Source organism: Tympanuchus pallidicinctus, unplaced genomic scaffold, assembly GCF_026119805.1.
Source record: "Tympanuchus pallidicinctus isolate F22 unplaced genomic scaffold, pur_lepc_1.0 scaffold16, whole genome shotgun sequence".
NCBI lineage: Eukaryota > Metazoa > Chordata > Aves > Galliformes > Phasianidae > Tympanuchus > Tympanuchus pallidicinctus.
Genome location: NW_026294679.1, coordinates 9,622,175 through 9,647,641, shown reverse-complemented (window position 1 = coordinate 9,647,641; position 25,467 = coordinate 9,622,175). Strand labels below are relative to the sequence as shown.

The 25,467-nt window shown below is 44.6% G+C and overlaps 2 protein-coding genes across 5 annotated transcripts in view; both read left to right on the top strand.

Moving 5' to 3' along the window:
- ADD3 (adducin 3) overlaps positions 1–14,061 on the top strand; it is a 91,680-nt gene extending 77,619 nt beyond the window's left edge. For 3 of the 4 annotated variants that reach the window (XM_052676810.1, XM_052676813.1, XM_052676811.1), the window contains 13 exons: positions 348–486; positions 1,313–1,464; positions 1,589–1,669; positions 2,964–3,113; positions 4,031–4,174; positions 4,263–4,361; positions 4,845–5,027; positions 5,272–5,529; positions 6,587–6,706; positions 7,596–7,685; positions 9,046–9,169; positions 10,359–10,454; positions 11,651–14,061. In XM_052676810.1, coding sequence (XP_052532770.1) covers positions 348–486; positions 1,313–1,464; positions 1,589–1,669; positions 2,964–3,113; positions 4,031–4,174; positions 4,263–4,361; positions 4,845–5,027; positions 5,272–5,529; positions 6,587–6,706; positions 7,596–7,685; positions 9,046–9,169; positions 10,359–10,454; positions 11,651–11,949 — 1,935 coding nt within the window. In that variant the 3' untranslated portion in view covers positions 11,950–14,061. The remainder of the gene's footprint in view (positions 1–347; positions 487–1,312; positions 1,465–1,588; positions 1,670–2,963; positions 3,114–4,030; positions 4,175–4,262; positions 4,362–4,844; positions 5,028–5,271; positions 5,530–6,586; positions 6,707–7,595; positions 7,686–9,045; positions 9,170–10,358; positions 10,455–11,650) is intronic. The other variant, XM_052676814.1, reaches the window with a different exon arrangement.
- A 6,587-nt stretch (positions 14,062–20,648) lies between these two features.
- Positions 20,649–25,467, top strand: part of MXI1 (MAX interactor 1, dimerization protein) — a 51,430-nt gene continuing 46,611 nt past the window's right edge. The window contains exon 1 of the mRNA XM_052676821.1: positions 20,649–20,844. Coding sequence (XP_052532781.1) covers positions 20,664–20,844 — 181 coding nt within the window. The 5' untranslated portion in view covers positions 20,649–20,663. The remainder of the gene's footprint in view (positions 20,845–25,467) is intronic.

Genomic DNA, 25,467 nt, shown 5'->3' with positions numbered 1-25,467 from the left:
AAAGCAACAGATCCCAGTCAGATTTGAAGTACTTCTTCAAAACCATGGTGAATAGTTTAATTCTTTAATTGTTGATACAGACATTTGCAGAAATATATTTTACCTTGTCTTCTTCTTGGAAATGGTTAACCAAACTTCTTTCCCCTCTAGCCCATAAATTGCTAATATTTAGCATACAAAGTTTAGATCAGATGATTAAAGTTTGGCAGAGTTATAGGCACTAAAAACAAGGTCTAAGGGGAAGTGTCGTGTAACATTAATAACAGGCAGATCTACCAGCCCCACCTATAACAATCTTACTTCTATCAAATCCAGGTTTCCTTAATGATTCTCAAATGTTTCCACAGGCTTTTAGAGAAGATCTGGAATGCCTTATTCAAGAACAGATGAAGAAAGGCAATAACCCAACTGGGCTGCTTGCATTACAGCAGATTGCTGATTACATTACAGCAAGCTCTTTTGCAGGTTTTTCCTCATCTTCACTCAGTAAGTGAAATGTGCCTTTGAATGCCCCTTTTTCTCTTTGTTTTTACTATTTCCAGTGAAATTTAATGTGAGAGTAAACTAAGACATGACATTATTTTTCTACTTTTGCATATAAGTTGTAAAAACGGGGAATTGCCAGCCAAACTGAATCATTATCCTGATATCTCCCAGAGTTTAAAATCACTTTTAGAATGTGCTGTAGTTACAAAAACGTTGCTGGGATGTTCCAGGCTTCCCAAGTCCTACAGTACTGAAGTTGGCCTGAGCACTGTGGGTGGAATTCTTGATATGGGAGCTTACAAGCCTGAGGCACAGTGGCAGCTGTTGGCATTCAGCATCTTTTGAGAACTGGTCTCAAAATGGCTCCTCAGAGTTCATACAACAGACTAAGTGGAAAAGAACGACAGAGAGCTCAGAGTGCCTTATCTCCATGTCTCTAGCCAGTCCTGCAGATCCAGCTGTTCCCTGCAAACGTTACCTGGGGATTTGAGCAGGGTGATTAATCTCAAAGTGTGCATTCTCTTGCTATTGAAAACCCAAACCTTTTCTTGCTCCTGGTAGTAACTTTCCCTGTAAGCAAAGGCAGTGTATCTCGAAGGGGTACTGTGCATTCATGAAGGGGAGAAATACCCCTTTGCAAGATGTTCATGCAATCAAAGTCAAAAGTAACAGAGGTTTCAGTAAAGACCCTAGAAGTCCCAGCAATGCAGATACAGTCTAATAGTTGCTGGTATTGCTCTGCTAACAATTTAAATATACTACTTCTGGAAGATCACGACATAGCTGGGAGGTATTTGATTGACTACCACCTTTTTCTGTTTTTCAGGCCATGGAATGATTACCCCCATCAATGATCTACCTGGGATAGACACCTCCTCGTTTGTTAAGGGGGAAAAACTTACTCGTTGCAAGTTAGCCAGTTTATACAGACTGGCTGACTTGTTTGGGTGGGCGCATCTGCCAAATGCCTACATCACTGTAAGTATTTCAGAGAATGAGAATGTTGATTTGGGACCTTACTGTTCAGTCACATTAATTTCCCCCAGATAATATAAATTCAGAAATAAGTTGGTAATCCATTTGTTTTCTCCCTCTGTTTCAGGTCAGAGTAAGCAAAGAACATGATCATATTCTGATCATTCCAAGAGGTCTGTCCTTTTCTGAAGCTTCAGCTTCCAATTTGGTATGTAATTCACCTGCATTCACATCACTACCAAGGCTCAACCTGTTTTCTGAAATACTTTTGTGGCTACTAAAATGGACTTAGCTGTAATCATACTGCTTGATTGTAGTTGCTTTTAATGTTTACCCACCCTATGCAAAGCTGATTAATTATTTAGATAGCAGCATCCTTTGTTCTGGTTATTTATTTTTGGATATAGCTTTGCTTTCTGTTGCTCTGTCTCCAACATCAATGCACGGCAGCAAAGTTTTGTTCTCCTGTCTCCTGGAACTCATTAAATAGCCTCAGTGTAGCAGCAACCGTTTAGAACCTGACAATCTGGTAATTCTTATGAAATCACTCTGTAGGAGTAGTGCCAGTAGAATCAGATCTTATCTTTATAAATGGGGAAGTAAAGTTGAATAATCTTCCCTGGTCCTTACGAAGGAACAAGGTAAAATTAACAGGTTGGTATTTAGGATCCTGTAGCTGTAAAATCATGTGTCTTTTGATATAGATGCTGCCATACGTTTTCTTCATGTCAGTTCATATCTGTGAAGATGCTATCTCCAGTTGAAAGAGGTGGCAGGGGTATTGGTTGGAAGACTGGTAGGCCAATAGACTTGCAGGGAATAGAAAACCAAAATAAAAACACGAGAACGCTGCCTAATGTGCTCCTGTTGTTTTATGTTGGTCCTGGAATTATTATTCTAATTTTTCTACAAATTTGTATGTTCTCTGCACACTTAATATTCTTATTGGAAATTTATTGGCTGAATTTTTTTCGTAGTCAAAGTTTAGAAAGTGTTTATAAAGTTGTTTTTAAAATGCCAAGAATTAGATTGCCTCCCTTACAAGAGGCTGTCAGTAGTGATCTGTAGTTGTATGCAATTTCCATGAAAATATCAAAGATGTCTTTTTTTTCTTTCTTGCATGGTTGGAAGAGGCTTACATAAACACGCTCAATATTCTTACAGGTTGAACCAGATCTTTTCTCGTAGTTGGTTTCCATTCCAGTTATGATTCTGGTTTGCAAATTGCTGAGACTTTCTTTTAAGCAAAAGATTAGCTTGACCAAAGAGGAGTGCATGGTGTACCAGGATTTTGTCTTTACTTCTTTCATGGTAGGGCTTCCAAATGCTACTGTTGTCTGCAGAATGGCATAATGACACACAGGTGGCTCTCCTTTTTTCATGCTCTAAGCCTGACGAGTATGGGGAAAATTTGGTATCAAGTAAGAAAGGGAGGGAAGTTCTCAAATAATTGCAGTTGTTGCAGACTTCTTGAATGTTTTCCATTTGTTTGACTTTTCCAGATAAAGGTGAACATCCTGGGAGATGTAGTTGACCAGGGCAGTACAACTCTAAGTATCGACAATGCAGGATTCAGTCCACACGTGGCCATCTATTCCACACGCCCTGATGTCAGGTGTATAATACACATACATACCCCTGCAACAGCAGCTGTAAGTCTTCTTCCTCCTAGATTGAAGAGTGAAAAAAAAACCAACAGGTTAATCTTATGAGCCTAGATCACCTTTCTGAAGCTGAATCATTGCTTGTGGTGGTTTTAGTTTTGTTTGTAACACAGCTCCACATTGTTGTTTTTCTCTTTAAAATAAAACTCTGCTGTGAAATCAGAGAGGGCTGGGCTACTGCAATGAAATGAATGGCAATTAACTGATGCTTGGATATGATTGTGCTCAGGCTGAAGAAACTAAAGATAGTTATCCAGGCTTCATTTATAGTATCTCTGACCATATAATTTGCTGTATGCATCATCATTTATATTACACAACTCCATTTTAACTGACTTAATTAGTAGTTGTGCTCAGTTTGGATTTATTCCACTACTGAAAAATTGCAGTTAAAATATGATTATATATAAAATATAAGTAAATGTATAAAATATAAGTTAAAATGGTCCATACAACAATTATAAAAATGTAAGAAGGCTTGAAATCGTTGATTTGAGATAAATAGGTAAATACATATGTAAACATTTCTTGACAACAGACAAATAAAGCAATAGCTAACTTCTTTTACACATGTTCTTTGAAATTGCAAGTATGGGAAAGAAGGAAAAAAAACATTTTGTCTGCTTGTGTTGAAAATTAAATGTGGATAAAATTTACAGAAACTCACTTGGGATTCATTTGTCTTTTCCTATCATCAATCTGTCCTAAGGTTGTGTAGCAGCAGTTCTGTCACCCTCTTGTAACTTAGAGTAGTGAAAGCCTAAAGATACTATTTCTCAACTTTCTCGCTGTGCAGTGTCTCTTTTTCTGGCAGTCACAGTTTGCTAAGAGTTGCGTGTTATGTTGTGGGTTTTAAGAGTTTAATTTTTTCCCCTAATTATCAATACATCATTTTCTTGAAATAGGTTTCGTCTATGAAGTGCGGCATCCTTCCAATATCACAGGAGGCCCTGATTCTGGGAGATGTTGCTTATTACAACTACCAGGGTTCTCTCGATGATCAAGAAGAGAGAATTCAGCTTCAGAAAGTACTTGGACCCAGTTGCAAGGTATTCAGCCTCATTCAAGCTTCCCAAAGGCAATTTTCATGTCCTGTGACAGTTTCTACCATTTAACATTAGTGTCTTCATTTACCAGGTATTAGTCTTGAGAAACCATGGTGTTGTAGCTCTAGGAGAGACACTGGAAGAAGCATTCCACTATATTTTCAACGTGCAACTGGCCTGTGAAACACAGGTGAGCAAGAATACACATCTGTCTTCATCTTCCATAACTGGGGCTTAAGCCCATCCCCAGAACTTCATCACTTTGCTTTTATGTATTTCCTGTCACATTCCCAAGTATGTGTTTGGAGGGGAGGAGTGAATAGCACTCCCTCACCCTGACATTCATGTTGAGTTCAATTGCTCATTCATTTTGAAATGTGTATTTATGTTTAATATTGTGATGAAAAAAGACTTTCTTAGGGTACTCTGAGTAGTTGTGTTTGAGTTCACTCCTTTTAGAGTGTGGTAATTAGCATACATTATCATCCTTTCAGTGGGAATCACCTGCTATATATTATATGTTCACACAGAAGAAAGCCTGAGACATACTGCAGACATACTGCAGACATACAGACATACTGTGAGACATACTGTGTTTCTCTTGTTGATTCAGAAAAGCAGAGAATCCAAAAGCATGTCTGCAAGTGAAATAGCACTCATTGATGTCTTTCAGGTTCACGCATTAGCTGGAGCAGGTGGGATAGACAATCTCCTACTACTGGATCTGCAGAAGTTCAAGCCTTTCACGCATGGTGTGGCAGCAGGTGGAGGAGGAGGAGTTAATATGTCTTCACAGCAAAAATGGAAAGTAGGGGAGCAGGAGTTTGAAGCTCTCATGCGGATGCTGGACAACCTGGTGAGAACACACTCGTGGCAACGTCTGGGCAGCCTTTGTAAGCTTCTGAGTGTAGGATCAGCTGCTGTATGGCAAATGATTCTTTCTGGTTTCTTTGCGAGTTTGAAAATGAAGGTAGAACAACTTCTCAACCCAAGGCATGTAGGACAGCACAAAAAAACCTGATTACTTCAGTTACTTTTTCAATTTTTTTTAAATTTTCTATTTCTTAAATTATCATTATTTTCTTTTTCCTTCTCCATAGGGATACAGAACTGGCTATGCCTACAGACAGCCCTTAGTCAGGGAAAAGCCCAGACATAAGAGTGACGTTGAGATCCCAGCCACTGTGACTGCCTTTTCCTTTGAAGACGACGCAGTCCCGCTCTCCCCGCTGAAATTCCTGGCACAGAGACAACAGAGGGAAAAGACAAGATGGCTGAACTCCCCAAACACGTACTTGAAAGTAAATGTGCCTGAGGAGTCCTGGAATGGGGAAGCAAGTCCCAGGACCAAGATCACGGTGGGTCAATACTTTAGGACAGCTGTTCTGGTTTTATACTGCTTGGGAAAAAGCAGACTGCACATAGCTCTTTTCAAGGCCTCTTTAACAGGATTAGCAAATCAGTTAATGAAGCAGGAGGAAATAGGTTTGTGGGAGGTTTAGTGACATCAGTACTAACGGCCCTCAATAAATTGGGCATTGCCTTTCTTTGGAAGAGCAACAGTTTACGTTAAGAAATAAGCAATTATTTTGTCTTTGCATTGAGCTCCTCCAATTCCTAAGACAGAAAATAATTTTTCTGCTGTATGTTTTTTATGTCTTAAACTATCCACCAAATATAGGAAGGTTTTAAATCACCTGTAGGCTGCTCTCATCTCTAGAAGGTCTGATTTGCCACTGACTATCCTTTTCCTGTATGTGAGCCTGCTAAAAACAGGCTCGAAAGAGTATGCAGTTGTTACTCCTCGTGGTGATTGAGCCTTTTCCTCCTGCTTCCACTGTTTCCAGCCTGGAGAGCAGCACCTATTTTGCCGGGCTGAGGAGCACATTATTTGCTGTCCTGCTCCCATTTGCGCAGCACAACCGTAAAGCATCAGCTCCTCCTGCTGGCAGGCTAGCGAGCTTCTGCACTTGTGTTTGGGAGAAATCTCCTCAACAAGATATGAAACCTCGCTTCAGAGGAATAAAGCTCTAGAATGTGTGATTAGCAGAGGTGGAAGGTGAATAAGGAAATGAGAGAGGATGGATGAGCTCTGGAACCAGGAGATCAATGTGCTAGTGGATAGGAAGCATGATGCCTTCTGAACACGGCTTCATTAGTAGGTAGTTAGCACTGTGTTATACAGGAGTGTGTTTTGGTGTTCATTAAAAGTGATCTGGGTGGTACGTGCTCAAGGCAACTTAGATTTCCCTGGGTAAGCATACAAACTTGTGAGGATTTGGGGGTATTCCATGGATGTCATGCGAAACTGAAAATAGTCAGGAAGGCTCCTCTTTACTTCTCCTCTTTAGCCATAAAACAGCACTGAGAAATGTCCATCCCCATCATGCTGTGCAATTCTTTTTTTCCTTTAAGTGGATGAAAGCTGACGACTCTTCCAAGACTAGTGGAGGAACACCAATCAAAATTGAAGATCCAAACCAGTTTGTTCCTTTAAACACAAACCCCAGTGAAGTGCTGGAAAAGAGAAATAAGGTAAAGGATGCGTAATGAGTAAAACTGTACCATTTCTATATATAGTTATTTGTTAAATAATGTGTAACAGTAATCTAACATTTTCAAGTGTTCTGTTTTTTAGTAGGAAGTTTCTGATGTGATTTTGGCACTAAAAAGCCTGTATTTAAACATGTGATTAGATGAATTCTGTGTATGTATATGCTACGTACATACAAATTTTGAATGCAGTAGTTTGGTGAATGATGACCATTGGCTCTGTAAATGATAGATTGGAAATGGTAGTCCCCATCATTTAACATTATATTTAGTGGATAATTAAATTATGAACCATGCTGTAAAGCATGAACCAAATTGCTGTAAATCGGATACAGCACAATTCAGTCTCACGCGAGCTCTGCTCTGTGCTAATTCTTCTAGCATGTATTAAACTGGAGTATCTCTGCCCCACTTCACTCCCTTTTGGCAATAGAAAGGAAAAGAAAAAAAAAGAAAAGAAAATGAAAGATTGTTGGACCTCTCTGTAATCACAGATATCTCACTGCTTTTCCCTTCCAGCACATAAGGCTCTAACTGTTAGGCTGACCAAATACTCCACCCTGGGCTTCACTGTGCTAACAGATACTTGGGACGCTTTCCATGTGATTACAGAATCTTTTATTTCTTGGAAAGCACCCTATCAGTATCTGTGGGGATTGAACTGGAGTCACAAGGAACAACTCCCTTCCTTAGGGCTGGCAAGGCATCTTGCGGTCATCCAGAGATTAATGCTACAAGTTCCAGACAGTGATTTTAAGACTCTCTGAATTCACTGTCTCATTAGTTAGTTGACTCCCATTTTTCTACTGTGTAATGTTTGTATCTGATCTATTTTTCTGTTTATATTTATGTTTGGTCTGTTTCTCTATAGATTCGGGAGCAAAATCGATATGATCTGAAGACAGCAGGACCACAGTCTCAGCTGCTTGCTGGGATCGTTGTGGATAAAAAGCCAAGTCCGGTGAGTAGGGCATAATTCACTGATTTATGTGTATTTGGGTTATTTTGCCTTGCTTTCTTTCAGGCTTCACTTCTGGGCTGTTTTCTTTCTAAATACTTAGTTAGAACTGGCAGTTTTAATGCCAAGTTTTGAATGTGTAATGTGTTCTATTCATGTAGATGGTTTTTATTTTTTTATCTCAGAGGTATAAAATGTTAGTTTCAGATGGAGATATGCATAGTAGGCATACCTGTCTTTAATATTGTAGTGGGAGCCTTCTCTAAGACCATTTAAGCTGCAGAATGATGGATTTGCATTGCACAGTGCCAAAAATAACTTCTCATTTTTCTGTGGAACTCACTGCTAAAGAAAATCATTTCAGGCTCAGAAATGACATGAATTTAAAAGGTGGGATGGGACCATGCAGAAGACAGCTGCCATTGGAAACAGGCTTCTAATGGAGTGAGAGTGAGCGAGGGTTTCGGGTTTCTTACCAGTCTTGTCTTGAATAGAATACAGTTAATTCTGTTTAAGATGGATATCTCTGGTAAGGTATGTAACAAACCACGTTGGACTAGAGTTGGCATTCAATAATTTTAAGTTTCTCACCATTCGTGAGTTACTGCACAGAATTGTTGGAATTGGAAGGGACCCTTAAAGGCCATCTGGTCCAACTCCCCTTCAGTGAACAGGGACATCTGTGGCTCCATCAGGTGCTCAGAGCCCCTCCATTCTGACCTTGGGTGTCTCTAAGGACAGTGTGTTCACCGCCTCTCTAGGCAACCATTTATTTCTTCATTTTGGCTTCCAATATTCTTTTGCAATGATACAGAGTTTGCATGTTTATCTCAGTCAAAAAGAATATTTTCCAGATTAGTTGTCTCTGAATGTGAGTATAATTTTAATTTTGTTATTATAAGTTTGATCTCAGAAGACGTCTTCCAGTGAGGTTCCTAAACTGTAGCATGAGCACAGCAACTTTCTCACAGAAACATCCTAGAATACTTGGAGCGTTTGCAAAAAAATATAGGAAGTGTTACATTTGAATCCCTATTGTTGAAAAATTTTCACTTCTGAAGAGAATCTAAGTCCCTGAACAGTAAGCTATTGAGATACAAGTTTCTTTTGAAGCTGTTCCCCTTCATTTAAAACAAAAACAAAAAAAACCCACTCAAATAGTGATTGTGCCATTATGAATGAATTGTGATTTATAGTTGCTGTGTAAATGTCCATTAAACAGGGTAACTTTGGCCTTGCTGTTGTTTGCTTTTTTTTTCTTCTGTATTCTCTCTCTTTAGGTTTGGAGTCATCATACTATTTGCCATGTGCATGCTGCTTGCTTTCTTTGTAACTTTTAAGTTTTTGGTTTTCTTTCTCCAAGCCAATGCAATTTGAAGATGATGAGCACGCACCACCAGCACCACCCAACCCGTTCAGCCATCTCACAGAAAAGGAACTGGAAGAGTACAAGAAAACAATTGAACGCAAGCAGCTAGGGCTGGAAGGTCAGTGGATGGGGTTTGCATTTCTATCATCAGTTCATTTATATTTCATATCTACTGTTAAAATGTAACAGTCATTCCTTGAGGAAGTAGAATTCTTTTTTTTTTTCTTTATTTAATTTAGTTCATGCTAAAATTAAAGCAGTGAAAGACAAAAACATGCTGTAACATAATGACCTTTTTCATAGAACTGTACAATGTTAGGATGGAAAAGCCCATCATTCACTCTGTCCTCCTTGAAGTTAGCTTCAGAGTTGGATTGCATTGCTGAGGATCCTGTCCAGCTGAGCTGTGACCGCCTGTGATGATAAGGATTGTAAACTAACCTGTAACCTTCTGCACTTGTGGAAATTCTGTTATCTAAATGATACGTGATGAATACTTGACTCTCTGAAAATGATTTTTTGCCACTTAATTATGAAAAATGTGTCAAGGTAGAAGAAAATCTTTGTCATCTCGAGGTTTGTTTTATGCCAGTTCAAGCGTCAGAATTCACAGGAAAAACCCACTGAGCTCTCCCTGAGAACAAAAATATGCTGTGCTGCTTCGCATTTGGTGCAGCTCTGTCAATAGATTCTCTGCTTTCTGACCTTCAAATTCCAGTGCTTTTTGAGCTCGTGTTTGTAATTTATTACCTCCAGAAGTTTTGCAAGATGTTTGATCTTTGCTTCTTTAATTTTTCCTTTATTCTCCCAATGTGCTAGACTCATCTGCTTTTACTTTTTACATCTTTTATCCAGTACTGCTATTGTGCAGGAAATTACTAATTCATTATTGGTGGTTTTTTTTTGACAGTATCACTTACTATGCTTTTTTTTTTCATTAGTATTGTGTAATAAACCAACTTTGCTATATACCACATAGGGGTATAGCATGGTAGCCTATTCTATCAGCAGCGTGTGTGACTTAAGGCTAGATAAAACCACAGGGCATGCTATGTGAAACGCAAAGGAATGCAAACCTTCCCTCTTTTTTGTGCTTTGTACTAATGAACTAATATAAAAAGATTGTTAGCAGATGAAATGTGTAAATCTATCATTCTACATAATTTGAACTGTGCACTGTAACTTCTTAATGTTGTCAGTATAAAGAGCACAATGCTAGCAGAGCTGTAAATCTTGTACCACTTGTACTGACATGCTTGCTTTGTTTTTACTTCTGCATGGCTACTAATCAAACTCTTGTCCTACAGATGCTGAGCAGGAATTATTCTCAGATGACGGTTCATCTGTGTCACAAATTCAGTCACAAACTCAGTCCCCGCAAAATGTCCCAGAAAAATTAGAAGGTATTCTGTATAGTTTCTCTAAAATGCTGATGGCTCTCATAACCTGAGTCATCTGCTTTTTTGCTGAGTTCTTTATGCGTCTATGTCATTGAATAAGTAAAAAAGAGCCTTGTTTTCCCAAAGGCTGGTGGGGACTCTATCCAGTAACTTGCCTTTCCCAAGTTTTTCTGATACGTAATTCTCACAAATGGAAAATAACATGTGATGTACTGAACTTTACTTAATAAGGAGGAGGAGGAAATAGATATGTTTTGGTTTTGGTTGTGAGCCTCTAACACAGGAAAGATGTGAAGCTTTTGGAGAGGGTCCAGAGGAGGGCCACAAAGGGTTGGAGCACTTTTCCTGCAAAGACAGACTGAAGGAACTGGGTTTGTTTAGCCTGGAAAAGAGAAGGCTATGGGGAGACCTCATTGCAGCCTTCCAGTATTTAGAGAGAGTTTACAAACATGAGGGAAATCAACTTTTTACGCAGGTAGATAGTGATAGGACAAGGGGAACGGTTTTAAACTGAAGGAGGGGAGATTTAGATTAGATGTTTTTTACTGAGGGAGTGGTGAGGAGCTAGAACAGGCTGCCCAGAGAGGTTGTGGGTGCCCCATCCCTGAAGGTGTTTAAGGACAGGATGGATGGGGCCCTGGGCAACCTGATCTAGAACCTGATTTAGCAGCTGGCAGCCCTGCCTGTGGCAGGAGAGTGGGACTTGATGATCCATGGAGTCCCTTCCAACCCAAGCCATTCTATGATTAAGGTCATATGTTTGCCTAAGGCTTTTCCAGAAAGGGCTAAGAAGGCACTTGGGAAGGGCAGTGTTCCAAAGATTTCTACATGGAATGATGACACTTTTGTAAACCTGTCTCTGGACTAAAATGTAATTCCAAGTATGCTTGAGACTGTGTATCTGTGTATTGTTTGTGTAATATACTGTAAACGGCTTCACCTGCATATGCGCCTGGTAGAGGTGAGTTTAGCTTCCTCAGTCCAATATCCTGTGGTAACATCTTAGGTCTGTTTACAACAGGTATATAAAGGAGAAAAGCCAACATCTTAGCATTTTGGATTTCATTCTTTGGATTGCAGTCCAGACTCTCATCTTTGTTTCAAGCTTGGGGTTGGCGCTTTTTTGTTTGTTTGTTTGGTGGTTGGTTTTTTTTACATGATATTGCACCTAAATGACAGTAAAATTATCTGTTCTCTAGAAAATCACGAGGATCTCTATACCCAGAATGCCAACCTAATATCTGCAGAGCTACCTGTGGTGGTGGTGAACGGCAAGGAAGATGCACATGATGTGGAAGAAGACCTCACCAAGAGGGTCAGTCAGTTAACCACTAGTACTGTGGAGAGCGTAGAGATTACCATTAAAAGCTCTGAAAAGATAGAAGAGGCCCTGTCCCCTGAAGGGTCACCTTCCAAATCCCCGTCGAAGAAGAAGAAGAAATTCCGCACCCCATCTTTCCTGAAGAAGAATAAAAAGAAAGAGAAAGTGGAAGTGTAAGTGCAGCTCTGTTGGGAGGAGGTGGTGCACATTTTAAACGTTTAAGTTGACCATTAACAGAGTAGTGTTAGGGGTGTGCAGTAACTGGACTTTTAACCGAAACAAAGAGGAACTGGAAAAGGTTTTGCTTTAAACAAAACAGAAACAAACAAACAAACAAAAAATAAAGAAGACTTTCATATTAAGTGAAAATTAATTCATCTCTCACTTACCTGAGTCCGAAATCGCTATGAGGGTTTGAAACATTCATTAGTTTCATGTTGAACTACACTGGCAGGTGCTCAAATACCGTCATAGCGAGATGAAATACCATCTCAGTATGCAGCAACAAGTTCTGCCCGAGGTATTTTGCAGACCTTGACATTTTCAGTACAGTAAAGTCTTTATTAAAGTTATTGTTGGGTGATCGTATAACTTTCTTTTTAAAAAAAACAAACAAACAACTGCTGTCTGAATTGGTAACCAGATCATACCTTTTTGTATTGTGATTTTTGACCATCTGCTTTATGTTTCTGTACCCCTGTTTGGGCGGGTGCATATTAACAGCACACCTTTAAATCTTTTTTAAGATTAGATCATATAGAAATACTATACACTGGCACATAATATTAGGGGGAAAACTGTGTAAGAGAAAGTTTATTTGGAATTATTCAAAATGTCAAAGAGCTCCATTCATTGACAACTTCTTTGCCAAATATTTCGTTTTAGTGAAATATAATTTTTGAAGACTTCTTTTTTATTCTGTCTGTCGGGGGGAGGGGGAGACCCTTATTTTTCAAGAAGGGGGATTTTATACACGTAACATTGATAATTTAGTTTAACTGCAAAACAAAAAGAAGATTTTATATGTTCAAATGTTTGTATACCATTCAGTATAAAAATATTATAGGCATGTGAACCAGGCATTAAATAGTAGAGTGTATTTAAGAACGCTTGGTTTAGAGTACACTTAAATATAATTCAGGAATCCAGGGACTTAGAAATTAGAAGACAAAAATGTATAACGTTGAACTGGATTCAAGTTTAAAATTTACTGTCTTGGGTTTTTTCCTCATGGTATTGCTAATGAATGAAGAAAAATAATCTCTTAACGTAACCAAATGAAGGAAACAAAGCTGTTAAAAGGGAAGTGAAACAGTGAGAAAATAGGAGGAGACAGAGAAAGTAAAAGTTTGGTGATTATTTTTTTTAAATATATGATATGGATTGTGGGATATTTTTATGAAATCAGCAAAGTGACATTTCCACATTAGAAGTTTTAAATAATTTGTGTGGATTCATGCAGAGTGCAACACTTGTTGTTTTTTTCCTCACCTTTGTTTGAATTGTAAAAGGGTCTCATGAATGTGTGTTGTCCTTTGGATGAACCCAGAACAAACCAGAGCCTCGTGCCATGGGTAGGGCGGTACGGTGGTGCTGCCACTTGCTCATTTTTACTGGTATTGTCGTTTTATTACTTTTACTGTATTGTAAATACAAACTAAACATAGAAATTAACATAGGTTCTTCTTCGCTGTGTCAAATCGTCTGTAAATCAGTCATCGCAATAGGAAGTGCATTTTACAGATCCGTGTGATTCCCAAATTACCAGTTGAAATATTATACAATATATAATTGTTAAATATGGCTGGAGAGTGGTTTGGCATGCACAAATGTTGATATAGCATGTTTGGGGGCTGGTTAGCTTTGACTGTGTAAGTGTGATAATGCAGTGTTGGAATGGATCCTGGAAACAATTTTCTAGCTATCACTAAATACTGGAATCAGTGTTTTTAATCATAGTAGAAACTTTCAGTTGCTTACTTTGTTTTTTATGTTCTACATTATTTGTGTTGTATTACAACATATGTAGAGACAGTAACCTGTGAACTACGCTTTTCATAACTTTTTTAAAAATATATCTAAATGAATGCAATGTGCATAAATATTTTTTAAAATGCAACCGTGAACTATTTGCACCTTTTGCTAATGCCTCTATTTACTTGCTTTGGCATAAAGAATGAGCCAGCCAACTCTTGTGTCCTGTGGAAAATATATAAATGTTATCTGAAATTGCTCATAGATGTAATGCTAATTAATGTTAAATCACAAATAAACAGTATTTTAAATAGATGTGTTTTGTGAAGCAGCCGTTTGTTTATACAGTGCTGTTGCATCTCTTGCTTGTAGAAAGATGCTTTGGTTACGTACATTACTGCTACAGAATTTATTCTGAAGATGAGTTTTCTGGGGTTTATTCTGAAAGCTATGGAGGAAAATTGGCTGGTCTTACTGGAGAGCTGTTGTTTTCTGTCTTAGATCCTGGAGATGAAGGAGAATGAGCTTGTGATAAACAACGTGGCATTGTCAGGCAAGAGTCTGAACCCCAGGCGTGCTGCCACTTCTCCTCATGCTTTGTCTGGCTGCTTCCTAAGCATGAGCTTAAGCTTGACAGCCTCAGAAGCGGGGCTCAGGTGGTTTCGGTGATGTGTCAGGGAAATACTTTGTGGAAATTACTGTTTCCTTCATGTTAGTAAGGGAAACAAAATGCTTTGTAGGATATCTTTTCTTTCAGTGCTATTCAGAGGCTCTTGTGTCAAGCCCTGCTAGCATATGGTGCACCTCAGTGCCTCTGAGGCAGCAGAATTTGAAGTGTTAAGCATTTACATTTATACAAACAACGTGAAACATCTTTAAGAACCTCAACAAATTCTTGTTTTCATTGTCTGTCCACAAATCAGCTTTTTGTTTGCTTGCAAGAAAGCCAAACTCCAAGTCCTCTGCGTCTGGTGACAGTTGCGTGAACTCAGTCTTCCCATGGGGGAGGATAATTCTGATTCAGCATTTTAGGTAAATCTGAAGAGTCAAGTAACTTTTTTTTACTACTGTTTGTCTCTAGGAGTAACTACAGTGCTGCATTTACACGGAGATGGATGCAGTTCCAACACAGAGCAGCTTACACTGCGGGGCTTAGCATGTCTGAAATCTTCTCTGAGCTTTCATCGTTCCCAAGAGTCTATAAACCACACTTAGAAATTACAAAACATTATTTACTTCAGAGCTGTCTCTAGATGCTGCAAGAAGACAGGATAAGTTGTGGTTAAGGCCATTTTGACCATTATTTTCCTGCCTCGCTAGTTGGGTTACTGCACAGCATTGAGCACGCAGCATGAGTTGCTGCTTTCTCTCAGTGCTCAGTTTGCAAAAGTTGAGTTTGCCACTGTTTTGGCCATCGCAGGCTTCTAAAACACTGTGTGCTGCTCGGTAGAAAACAGGTCATCCAGGAAATATGAGAACTCCTTAGCAACAGTGGTTCTCAGCATATGTAGCCTCCGGACTCACAGAGCAGCCAAATTTGCACAGCAGAAGTGAAAAGCACTTCACTAATATAAAAGTCACAGAGTCAATTGCCAAAATTTCTAATCTCTGTTGCAAAGCCAGCAGCAGTTGGGAGACTGCAAGAATATAAGGCAGAAACTTGGATTTTCCTGCAGCCTTGTTCTGCAGCAATGTTTGAGCGCACTACCTTTGAATATTGCTTGGTTCTCCAAGTCCCTTTGCAGTTAATCACTCCTCCTCTTGTCTTTCTGCATCTGCAGGAGCGATGTGTATTGAAGGGTTGAGTGCCAAAGTCAAACACAGCCCTCGAAAACCGGACGTTCAAATGGCCATTAGGTGGCATCAGATGGTCGCGTTTGCTGCACCCATTGCCTGCAGTTGAAAAGCTGTTAACAAAAGAGCTTTCAAAGAAAGTATTTTAGTGGGGATTTGGTGGGCATTATTCCAGTTCCAGCGCAGCAAGATGAAAGCTGACATCTGTCTGCTGGTCTGGTTGTTTCTGATTGATTCATTTCAAAATCCAGAAATGGAAGGAGATGTAACTTGGAGGCAGGGCTTCTCCTCTTAGCTCAATGGTTTTTGGAGCTAAAAATGTGCACATATTTGCACGTGCAAGCTTGCTGCACAGAAGAATATCCTGCTGCCCAATGCTTTCTCTCTAGCAACCTCACCCAAGGGCTGGGGGCTCTGAGTGTTCCAGGATGGCTGGAGTGGAAGCAGTAAGGCACCATGGAAACAGGGGCACGTGGCTGGGAGCATGCAGCTTTGAGTGCGTTGGTGCTGGGGCAGAGCTTTGCTGATGCCCTTCATCTCGGGGTGTAGCCATGGACATATGCACAGAAAACAAATTGCAGGCTGTCAGAGGCTGAGAGCAAGGTGTTGACTCTGCATTCTCTCCAAGTGTCTTCCTTACATCTCTGTGGGAAACGGGGTTCTGGGTAAGTCAGACTTCTATGCTGATTCGTTACAGTTATGCTTCTGTGTTGGCCAGCCTTGGGAAGGGAAAGGCTGTTAATGTTGTTGCTGTTGTGCAGGGGAAACCAGACAAGGGTAGGGTAGGTAGATAGACAGAGGTCAAAGAGGCAGATGCGCTGTGTTGTCTCCAGGAGAGAAGAAATGTGTTTGACTTTTAAAGTAGTGTGTTGTCAGATGTTTTGTACTTGAGGTTTGCCTGTAAATGAAGTCACGTAAACGAGAAATGGTGGCTGCAAGGAGTTTTTTCTACATGTGTTTTGCAGAACTTCCTTTCCAGTCTGTCTGGCCTGGTTTCTCCAGATTCTTCTTCCTGTTCCTGATCAGTGTTTGCACAGGGTCAACTCAGGGAGAGAAAACCAATGGCTCAAACTCACATGAAGCAGATGAAGATTTTTTTTCTCAATGATTCAGTGTGATATTTGTGCATCCATGTTGAGCAGACATGACCCTGTGATGCACGTGACTGTGGGGACCCTCTTGGACCCCCTCATCAGGCACATCACTAAGACACCTCCTCCATTACCTAAAATCAGGTGCTTGAGTTGACATGCTTCACCCTTGCTTGCATCCTGGGCACCCTCAGCACTGATTCCTCAAGGTCAAAGCTCCCAGGGTTTACAGCCATGGGATCCAAGACCAGGAGGTCACTGGGTATTCAAAGGTCAAGGGTCAAAAGATCATTGTGTCAAGGGTTGGCAGAGGTCAAAAGGTCCTAAAGGTCAAAGGTAATGTGAGTCAAAGGCCAAAAGTTCACAGAGTCAAAGAATGGTACCAACACAGCCAGACGTGGCATCTGCCCTGAGTGTGCCGACACGATTCAGGCCTTCGTTATGGCTTGCTTACTGAGTATACAGAAAAAAATATATATGTAATAATTGGAGAAATCTTTGTTGCAAGGAAGAGCCAATTGGACATCTGTGAAGATGCTGCGCTGCTCATATCCATGTGCAGAACCACGCCAACCACACGGGCACAGAGCTGGGAGTGTGTGGAGGAGGAGGTGGTGTGGGGCCCATGTGGTCATGTCCCTGTGGGTACAAGAGGTGGTTGCATGCAACGGTGAGACCGTGACGTTATCTTAACATTCAGTTGTGACCTTGAGCACCTTTAATGTCCTGATTCTTATTCCCAACATAGCGAGGTGCTGCACGGCCCCATCTGCAGCTTGGCTGTGGGGTGGCAGCAGCACAGCTAGCACTGGGACCAGGTGAACCACCTCTTGGAAAGGGGAAATCCATCAGAGCCACCGGCCAGCAGCCCACTCCTCATCCCTGCAAGTTGTCAAGGCAACTTGGCATGGACACAAGCACCTTGGTGTCAAGGCATACCAATACCTCAAATCTGGAAAACAGAACTTAGACAGTACGTTCTCTGCTCTTGGAGCCAGGCTGGACACAGCTATCTGCTCGCTATGGTCTGGGCATTTGCAGGTCTGTAAAAGTGATGCTGTCTGATAGCTTGGTTTGTGTCAATATTTAAGGAACACTAAAATCCGCCCAGTTATCTATCTAACTGCCTTTCTGTCTGTATCAGTATTGAGCGTTATCCATTGCTGCCTATTTTTATAACACACGGCTGCGTTACACACAGCCATAAATGCAGGTTAAGCCAAGCCGAGGCAGGGCACAGCCTGCTCCTGGGCTCTGAACTCCCTCACCCTGCTGGGCCCACACAGCCGTGCAGATCCTGAGGGCCAACACGTGGCTTCACACCCCACCCATGTCTGGAGCCGTTGGCTGGGAAGGAGAGCAGAAGCAGATAGCGATGTTTCCCTGCTCTACGGCCTTTCGTGCAAAGCACGTTAATCCGTATTGTTTGCCCAGCAGTGGCAAATTGCACCCTGTCCAATGCGTTGTGAAGGAGAAGCAATTAAATAGTGACCGAAAGAGTAGTGTAGCCAGCACGACTGGGGTGAAACAGCTGTAATCTGCATGGCAGCTGGGAAGGAAGTTAAGAGCCTTTCTACGTCAGGCTCGGCCCTGCCTGTCTGCCCAGGTGCAGCCAAAAGTGAACTACGCCAAGGTCTGGAAAAGCACTGATCCCATAGCTAACACTGGGCATCCCAATAAGCGCTTCGTTCTCCATTCCCTGAGGCTGGGAGCTCATTATCTGTGTTTGACTTGCTACTGCCCTGGATTTAGGGTAGGGACAGGGACAGAGTGACCCCGGGACAGGTGGACAGAGACTGTGGCTGAACCCCAGCACCTGGCATCCTGCAGGAAACCACAGACAAAAGCCCAGAGAGGCTGCCAAAAGGGGTAAGAGTGCAACGTGAAAGTGAAAAGGTCAGTATCAGAGTAGCAAAAGGAAGGCTTCTCAAGTGAAATGTTGTTTCTCGTAGCCATGTTCCTTAGCACAGACTGAGGATTTTCCTCTCCTGGTGTGGGCTATCCAGCAGCAAGGTGGACCCTTTAGGAGTTGGTCACTCCAGATCCATCAGAGCTCTGCATCGCTTATCCATGAGCACAGCAACTACAGCAAAATAAAATGAGAGATGTGAGAGCCCTCCAACAGGTTTTTTTTATATCTTTTTATCGCCATTGAGCAGTGAGGAATGTCTGCCCTTGACAGATGGGCAACACAATTATCGCATGGAAAACAGGTTCATCCTTCCAAAGGGCAGCAGCGTGCTGCAGGTGGGATTTTATAAAAGGATTACAGTGGTCTCAGCCACAAAAGAGAGAACAGGTGCACCCAGGGGCCTTTGCTGACCAAAACCTAGAGCTATCCTGGCCCCTAAGCCCTGCACCATCAGCCAGTGCTATGCAGTGTCTGAGGGTGGGGACACCCACCTGGGGAGGTGGCAAGGAAGTTTCAGTGTGAGCTCAAAGGTTAAACAACGTTAACGAGAAGGCAAATGCAGACAGTGACGTGCTGGACCATGACTGCTGAGTGTGTGATACTGGGGAAATAGCAAGGCCTCCTCAATTCTTGATTGTCCTGTCCTTCCTGTTTGCAGCTGGAGCAGAGAGAAGGAATGTGGCGAGCCAAGGTGCCCAGTGGGCAATGCTGGGGGGGGGGGAGGACTTCTGTGGAAATGCCCCTCTGTGCCCCCTAGCACACATCCCCTGGAAACTCATTTCTTCCCCATTTCTCCGAGGTTGGTTGCCTTGGAACCCTTCTGGGCAGCCCATGTCCCTGCAGGTGCCCAGGTCCCACTGAGGGTCCACCTCTTCCCGGGCTCTCCATATTCATATGGGGACTGAATTTTGGGCCACTAACAATGTGTGAAGCAGAGCATGCTCAGGCAGTTCAGCATTCTGCATCCAGCAGCCAAGAGCAGACTCAGAGAAGGAAAGTTGGGACACTGAGGGTGTGAGGCAGCAACTGGGGCTCAGAGCTGGCTAGAACCACCGTGTTTTTCGGGAGCAAAAGACATCTTGAACTAAGCTAAAAGGAAAGGGAATAAAAATTCTGATTGTTCTGGCTTTTAACCTGGAGTTGTCACATGGGGACACGGCACGACACGCTGCCCACGGCACGGAAAGCCCTGCTCCAATGAGCCACCAGTGAGTGGCATGGGAGGGCCAAAGTGGGTGGCACAGAGTCACAGCCACGCTGCACTGCCTGGGAGCCACCCTGGCTCCAGCACGTGCCCCGGGACATACGTGTGGCTGAAGAAATGCTGTGGCCATGCCTCCTAAAAATAGCCCTGCCATTGGGAGCCCAAGGGGTTTGTTTGGTCAGAGTGACTCAGGTCCTGGTGACTTCACAGCATCAATTAGTGCTCAGTAACGTGCGGATGGATGCACAGCTGGGATAGCAGCTGAGGGCCACGGGGGGGTATCATTCAGAGTGATGTGATGTCACACCACTGTTGTTACGTCTTGAGTGGATCCACGGGAGCCCCTGACGACGTGGTGGCACCAAAAGCTTTGCATGGGGATATGACAGTCCCCACGTCCCTGAATGAGAAGGATGTATAACCCTGGATGAGGGGGTGGGAAGTGACATGCGGTGACAAGAGGTGACAATGGGACAGCATGGGGTGACAAGAGGTGACAAGGGGTAACGTGGGATGGCAAGAGGTGACACAGTGTGACAAGGGTGACACGGGGTGACACGGGGCACTGCGGGCTCTGCAGGTGCAGGGGGCACAGCAGGGACGCGCGGTGGCCCCTCCTGCACCCCAGCCCCACTCCGAGCCCGGCAGCCGCTCTCAGAGCAGCGCTGCGGCCGCCGCTCGCACTCCGCAGGCGCGTACGGGCCAGGCCGCCCTGACGGGGAGCGTGGGGCGGGGAGGGGGAGTGTGGGGGGGGCGGGACGGCGGCGGCCGCCCTCGGGACGAAAACAGCGCACGAGCGGCAGGAGGCGGCGGCGGCAGCGCTAGGACCGCGGCGGCGCCGGGCTCGGGCTCCGCCGCACACGGGCACGGCCGCACGCTCCGCCGCACACGCCGGGCCGAAGGGCTGCGGCGGGGCATGGGGAAACGCGGGCGGCCGCGGAGAGAACCGCGGGAAGCGGCGGGGGAGGCCGGCGGGGCCCGGTGTCCCCTGGGGGACATTTTTAACACCGGGCCGGGGATGGATACCTTCCTGCACAACGTGCAGGTGCTGCTGGAGGCCGCCAGCTACCTGGAGCGGATCGAGAAGGAAAATAAAAGTGAGTGCGCGCGGGAGGCTCTGCGGGAGGGGGGAAATAAATAACCGGGCAAACTTTGGGACGGCTGCGGGCCCCCTCGCCTCGAGCGGCGGACAGTCGTGGGACCACCGTGTAAAGTTCGGGGGGAGCGGCGGGGCCGCAGGCGGTGGACGGGAGGGGGGTCTCCGCTCGGGGCCGCGGGGAGGAGGCGGTGTCACCGCCGCGCTCCCCCCGCTGGGGCATGGGCGCAGTCACGTAGGCAAACGGCCGCGCTCGCCACGTCGCCGCGGGAAGGGCAGGGCCGGCCACGCGGGCCGAACGGCGGTGCGGGGCAGCAGCCGGCCTTACTGCCGGCCTCCCGCTCCGCGGGCGCGCAGGATGCGCGTTGCCTTTTACGAAGCGGTGCGCACAGTGAGAGTGAGGGTTGACAGGCGGCGGGACGGAGGCTGTCGCTTCGCGCTGGGAACAAAGCGGGCACAGCGTGCGGAGCGCTGCGCGCACCGCGGAGCTGCGCGGAGCGGCCCCGCTGCGCTGCGCCCCGGGCCGGCGCCCCGCCCCCGAGCAGCCACATGGTTCGCACATGGAGGCAACCCGCCGCGCTGATTGGCGGAGACCTCCAGCGGGGCGTGCCCGCGGGTGTTCGCTCAGCCAATAAGCGACGCCGGGGTCCCCCGTGACGTCACGCGTTGCTGTGCGGGGCGGCCCGGCGGGGTGAGCCCGGGCTGCCGCTGCCGTTGTGTCCCCGGGTCACACGCAGGCTGCTTTCCTTTTCTCCTTCTCCTTCTCCTTCTTCTTCTTCTTCTTTTATTTTCTTCCTATTTTTTTCATATTTCATATAGATTTATTTTTTCCCTATTTTTCCTCTTTTATTTTCCTCTTATTTATTCCTTTCCCCCCTATTTATTTAACTATTTTTTCACTTTTCACGAAACACGCGCAGCTCCCTCTTCTCTCCCATTCCCGGCGCACGCCGCCCCCCATGCTCCTCCCCCTTCCTCTCTCCTTCTCGCACTGTTCTCGTCGCTGCCCCCGTGGTGCAGGAGCGGCTGCCCCTGCACAGACCCCACAGCCGCAATGGTGGGGGGGACCGCGAGCCCTTATTCTCCACCATCAGCTCCACGCTGTTTTTCTCCTCTCAAAAGTAGAAATAGCGCTGTTGTGTTGGTTCGCTGTTTGTTTGTTGTGTTGTTTTTTTTTTTTTCCCTCACATGCGAATCGGTGTTTCGTAATGAGCCCGCAGAGCCCCGTATTGGGGGAGCGGAGCGGAGCGGCCGGGAGGTGCGAGCGCTGAGATGATGGAGGAGCGGGCGGAGCTCAGCGCTGCGCCTAAGAGAGCGGCGGTGCTTTGGGGATCACTGTGGGACCGCCGGTTGTTTTTTGTCTTTCTTTTTTTTTTTCCTCTTCTTCTCTGAGCTTGAAGGGGATGTGTCAGAATCACGCGGGAGGGGGATTGCCAACATATTTGTTCTGCCATTGTCTTGCAAGAGTATCTGACATTTCACGCATTTTATTTAAAAATGCGTGGTTTTATGAGGTTCCGTGTTTGGAGATGGGGAATGGTGCTCCCCTGCGTGAGCAGCACGTGGGGATATGGGGGTTTTGTTGCCAAATATTGAGAGGAAGCGGTAATATCCAACCAGCTCCCTTCCCGGCACTTGTTTTCTCTCCATCTTCCGCTTAGGAGAGCCGTGCTGATAGCAGGGAACTCCTTGCCTCCATCAGGAGATGCTGCACAATGTCTCAGTGTTTATTTGCAACCTTGGCGTTTTGATTCGAACAGTCCCGGCTGGCCCAGGGCTCGCTATGGAGCGTGCGGTGCGGTACGTGACGGCGGTGAACGGGCGGCTTTGATGTGTTGCCTCCCAAACAAAGAAAATTGCTGCTGGAATTGGAAAACAATCCCTGAACACCACGGGACCGATTCAAAGGGAAAAATAGCTGCAGGAGTGGGAGGGTGATGGCCTGAGTGCATACCTGGTCCTGCTGCAGGGAGAGCCGTGTGCTCAGCTCCGGTTATCGCACCGGGATCCGCTGCCCTTTGGCTGCTGGAGCAACACCGATGGCTCCGTGCGCTCCGTGCCGGCTGCCAGACGGGGATAATGGCTCCGTGCTTGTCTTTATAGGCTCCTACCTGGCAATTAGCAGCAACAAAGGAAAACAGCCCCAAAAGCTTGGGGCTGAGCTGGGCACGTGCTCCCTGCTGCCTGCTGGTTCCGGCTGGTGCCCGGCAAGGCTCTGCTGCATTTTGATGTGACCACTGAGTTACACCAATGCTGTACACATGGGGAGTGACAGTGCCTGCCCCCAGGAAACATGACCTGAAGAAAACAGGACTGGCAGAGAGGTGTCTGGCCCAACCTGACCTGTGCACATGATGGAGACAAGGCAGTGAAGTACTGGGTGCTGTCTGGGATTGGTGTTGTGGCTTTGGGCAAGCTGCAGGCAGTGATGACCCCATGGGATAGCACTGCTTGTCACTCAGATTATAGAATCATAGAATGATTAAGGTTAGAAAAGACCTCAGAAAATCATCTAGTCCAGCAATCAACCCATCAGCACCATGCCCATGTGGCTGAGTGGTGCAGCAGCAGAAGTGCATTACAGTGTAGTGGATTATAGTATAGAGCCTGGGTAGAATGGAATCCTATTGTCATAATGCTTGGGTAAAAATGGAGTATTTATCTACGAAGATAATGCTGAATCCTTTTTCCAGTTTCATTGCTGGAAATGGGAGCAATGCTGCCTGCCTGCTTGAGGCAGCTTCCATACCTAGACCGTGGAACCCAATCCCAACACACGTTGCTAACTGACATGTACAGGTTTCCAAATGACCTGTTTCTGGAAATCTGAGCTTGGTATCAAAGGAATAGAAACAGCACATGAAAAATTACATTGGCTGTTTTCAGAAATGAAAGCCCTGCTGAGGGCAGCCCTGGTGGTGTGTATCTATCACCTCTGCAATACACCTCACAACGAGGCCTGCATAGCAGTGTGTAGAAGCAGCTAAAGTGCTGGAATTGGGAAGGTGTTATTTTATTAGAGGGACTTGAAGCAAATTCAGCTGGGGTTGGTATGTGCCAAACATTACCTGTGTGTTCACAGGCTTCTGCTTATGTCAGTACAAGTTGCATAAGCACATGGTTAATTCTTTGGATGTGATGCCTTATCTATAATAGATGTGGTATGTATATGAGCTGAGCTCACTGCAGAGGCAGACATGCTGTCACATCCTCTTCCAAAAGCATGATGGCCAGCAAACCAACGTGACAGCGGTGTCCTTATTCACAGTTTAGCACAGGTGTGTGTGTACAGGACAGTGGACTTTGGTCCCTGCAAAAAGACAGGCAGATTTTCTTTGCTGTCTGACTTTCAAGTGCTGTCTATGTTTAGTGACCTTCTGACCAAGAATAACAAATGGGTGACTGTAGATTTGTCCTTTGCTCTTCAATAAATCTGCTTGAAAGGTAGAAAAACTGAGCCTTGAGGGTGAGTCAACACTTGTCAGCTTGTGGCTCCTTCTACTGTCTATGCATTTTTGAGGGTCTTTTTTCTGACAAACCAAAGGATGGTTCCCATAAGGTCAGTGAGAGCTGAACACATGGCTCAAGGTCAGTATGGAGGGTCTTGGATCTTACAGTGATGTAATATGGTGCAGTACAGACCTCCTTCACTTATATATTTTTCTTCCAACTTACAATACACTCCCTTCCTTCCTCCTGGTTCATAACCTGGCCACGGTGATTCATGTGTCAGCTACTTCCAGGCTGTGTTATTTTGACTCGTGCTGTTTGTACATCATCATGAAATTCAGAAGGAAGCCACAGCAGGAGAAATGATAGGGTAGAGCAAGAGCTGCAGGGCTGTGCCAGGAGCACTGCTGAGAACTGATCACGTCCTTGGCAGCAGGGCATCCTCAGGTTGGCAGAGAAGTGTCTTCTGCTGTTGTCTGGAAAATCCTACCTTTGACAGATCCCATCCTGTGTATATTGTTTTGCTGTTTATTTATTAATTTTTTTCTTGAGGGAGGCCCTATTACTCAATTTTGTAGGTGGATCAGTCAAGTGACTGAGTCACTGACTCGGAATGAACTGGGGCATGGTTCAGGTCTGAAAACAGAGCAGCATGTCTCCCAGAGGCTGGGAGCAGGGAGTACACTCCTCCCTGGCTTTTGCCTTACCCATTGGCAGAGGGTAGTCTTTGGATCAGAGTACACAGCACGTGCTTTGTTCACACTCAACCTCTTGGATATCCAGGTGGTTTGGCTATGAAAAAATTCTGTCCTCCCCATCGATGGGCTCCAATTGCCAGTGGGAGTGCTGAAAGGGATTGTCTAGTGCCTTGCAAAAGAACAAGGTTCCTGGGTGAGAAATGAGGCCATATCCTATAGGTGCTGTAGGACCCTTGCATAACGTATTGCAAGCATTGGAAGAGTGTAAAGTAGGGGAAGACTTGGCTGTTGCAGTGTGTGCTGGTAGTTGGGATATTCAGGTATGTCACAGCTGCTGCTCCCCTGGATACCAAAAACCAGTTTTGTGAGTCTGTTGTCACCAAAAGTTTTCTCATCTGACACCCTCTGTGGATTTTTTTTTACTGATTTGAGAGCAGCAGAAAATGGTTCCTAATGGGTACCTCTGTTCCTGCCTT